This window comes from Puntigrus tetrazona, unplaced genomic scaffold, assembly GCF_018831695.1.
Source record: "Puntigrus tetrazona isolate hp1 unplaced genomic scaffold, ASM1883169v1 S000000116, whole genome shotgun sequence".
NCBI classification, from domain to species: domain Eukaryota; kingdom Metazoa; phylum Chordata; class Actinopteri; order Cypriniformes; family Cyprinidae; genus Puntigrus; species Puntigrus tetrazona.
The window spans coordinates 335,001-337,500 of record NW_025047793.1 but is presented as its reverse complement, the minus strand read 5'-3'; the positions used below and the strand labels follow the sequence as shown (position 1 = coordinate 337,500).

The 2,500-nt window shown below is 50.1% G+C and overlaps 1 protein-coding gene across 1 annotated transcript in view; it reads right to left on the bottom strand.

Annotated features, from left to right (window-relative positions):
- The window catches only part of ctif (CBP80/20-dependent translation initiation factor), a 66,785-nt gene that overhangs the window by 50,423 nt on the left and 13,862 nt on the right, over positions 1 to 2,500 (bottom strand). Inside the window, 1 exon segment of the mRNA XM_043229898.1 lies at positions 1,819 to 2,033. Coding sequence (XP_043085833.1) covers positions 1,819 to 1,998 — 180 coding nt within the window. The 5' untranslated portion in view covers positions 1,999 to 2,033.

Below are 2,500 nucleotides of genomic sequence, written 5' to 3'. Positions count from 1 at the left end.
TTGCGCTCATTTGTTTTGATGAGTCTCTCTCTCCCACACACACACAGTCACTCACTCACACACACTCCCCCACTCACTCACCGACTCACTCACTCACACACTCACACACACCGACTCAACCACACACAGTCACTCACACACACACTCACCGACACACACACACACACACACACACACACACACACACCGACTCACACACACACACACACACACACACACACACACCGACTCACACCGACTCACACACACACCGACTCGCACACACACACACACCGACTCGCACACACACACACACCGACTCACACACACACACACACCGACTGCACACACACACACACGACTTCGCACACACACACCACTCACTCACACACACACACACACACCGACTCACACACACCGACTCACACACACACACACACACACACGACTCACACCGCTCACACACACACACACCGACTCACGTCACTCACACACACACACACACACCGACACACACACACACACATCCACACACACACACACACCGACTCACACACACACACACCGACTCACACACACACACACCGACTCGCACACACACACACCTCAGCACACACACACACCGTACTCGCATCACACACACACACAGCTTCACACGCACACACACCGACACAGACGCACACACACTACACACACGCACACACACCGACTCACACACACACTCCGACACACACACACTGCACACACCGACTCACACACACCGACTCACACACACCGACTCACACACACCGACTCACACACACCGACTCACACACACACATTCACACACACTCACACACACACACCGACTCACACACACACCGACTCACACACACACACTCACACCGAGCTCACACACACACCGACTCACACACACACACACCGACTCACACACACACACACCGACTCACACACACACACACACCACTCACACACACACACACCGACTGCTCGCACACACACACACACACACACCGACTCACTCACACACAAACCACTCACTCACACACACACACACACACACACACAAACCGACTCACACACACACACACACACACACACACTCACACACACACACACACACACACACACACTCACACACACACACCGACTCACACACACACACACACACTCACTCACTCACACAGACACACAAAGCGACTCACTCACACACACACAAACCGACTCACACACACACACACACACACACAAACGACTCACACACACACACAGACACACACACAAACCGACTCACACACACACACACACACACACACACACACAAACCGACTCACTCACACACACACACACACACACACAAACCGACTCACTCACACACACACACACACCGACTCACACACACACACAAACCGACTCACACACACACACACACAAACCGACTCACACACACACACACACACACACAAACCGACTCACTCACACACACACACACACACACACACAACCGACTCACACACACACACACACACACACACACAAACCGACTCACTCACACACACACACACAAACCGACTCACTCACACACACACACACACAAACCGACTCACACACACACACACACACACAAACCGACTCACTCACACACACACACACACACAAACCGACTCACTCACACACACACAAACACACAAACCGACTCACTCACACACACACACACAAACACACAAACCGACTCACTCACACACACACACACACACACACACAGTCACACACACACACACACACACACACACAAACAGTCAGTCTGTGCATGTCTAGTTGGGACGGAGTGTGTTGTACCTGTGAGGTGTGGGACGCCGTCTTGTCCACATCCTGGTCGGTCTCGTTTTTGTCGCTCAGGAGTCCCTGCACCTGGTACTCCAGCACGTAGCTGTCGATGAAGCGCTCCAGCTCCTCGATCTCCTGCGAGCGAGTGCTTCCCGCCTCCGACGACGCTGACGCTACCGATGAGCTCTCCATGGCAACCAGCCCAGGGGGGGAGGGAGAGAGGGGAGCTGTGGGCGGAGCAAAGAAAGTTATTAGCAATGTGAAAAATAATGCAAATCGACTTTTCAAATTGAGAACATGCATGTATTTTTATGATTACTCGCAAAGATTTTTATGACACAGTGACATTTAAATGTGCATCAGTGTTATGGTATGCAATCAAAACTTTTTAATCAAAAAACTTCAGCAGATTAACAGAGAGGACTGCTTCACCAGACACACACAACTCAATTCAGAAAGTCAAATACTAATGTTTAGTACTATTAATACTATGCACTGTATCATTTGTAGTGCATATATATATGTGAGTGTGTGTGTGTGTGTGTGTGTGTGTGTGGTTGGAAATTGTGTTTTTTGGGGACCCACATTTTTTTGAATGACATGGGTATGACAGAGGTACTGCAGTTTAAAGGTAGTTTACATACTCATAACTCAAAAGGCTTAAATAACATACTAAATCAGTGGTTCCCAACCG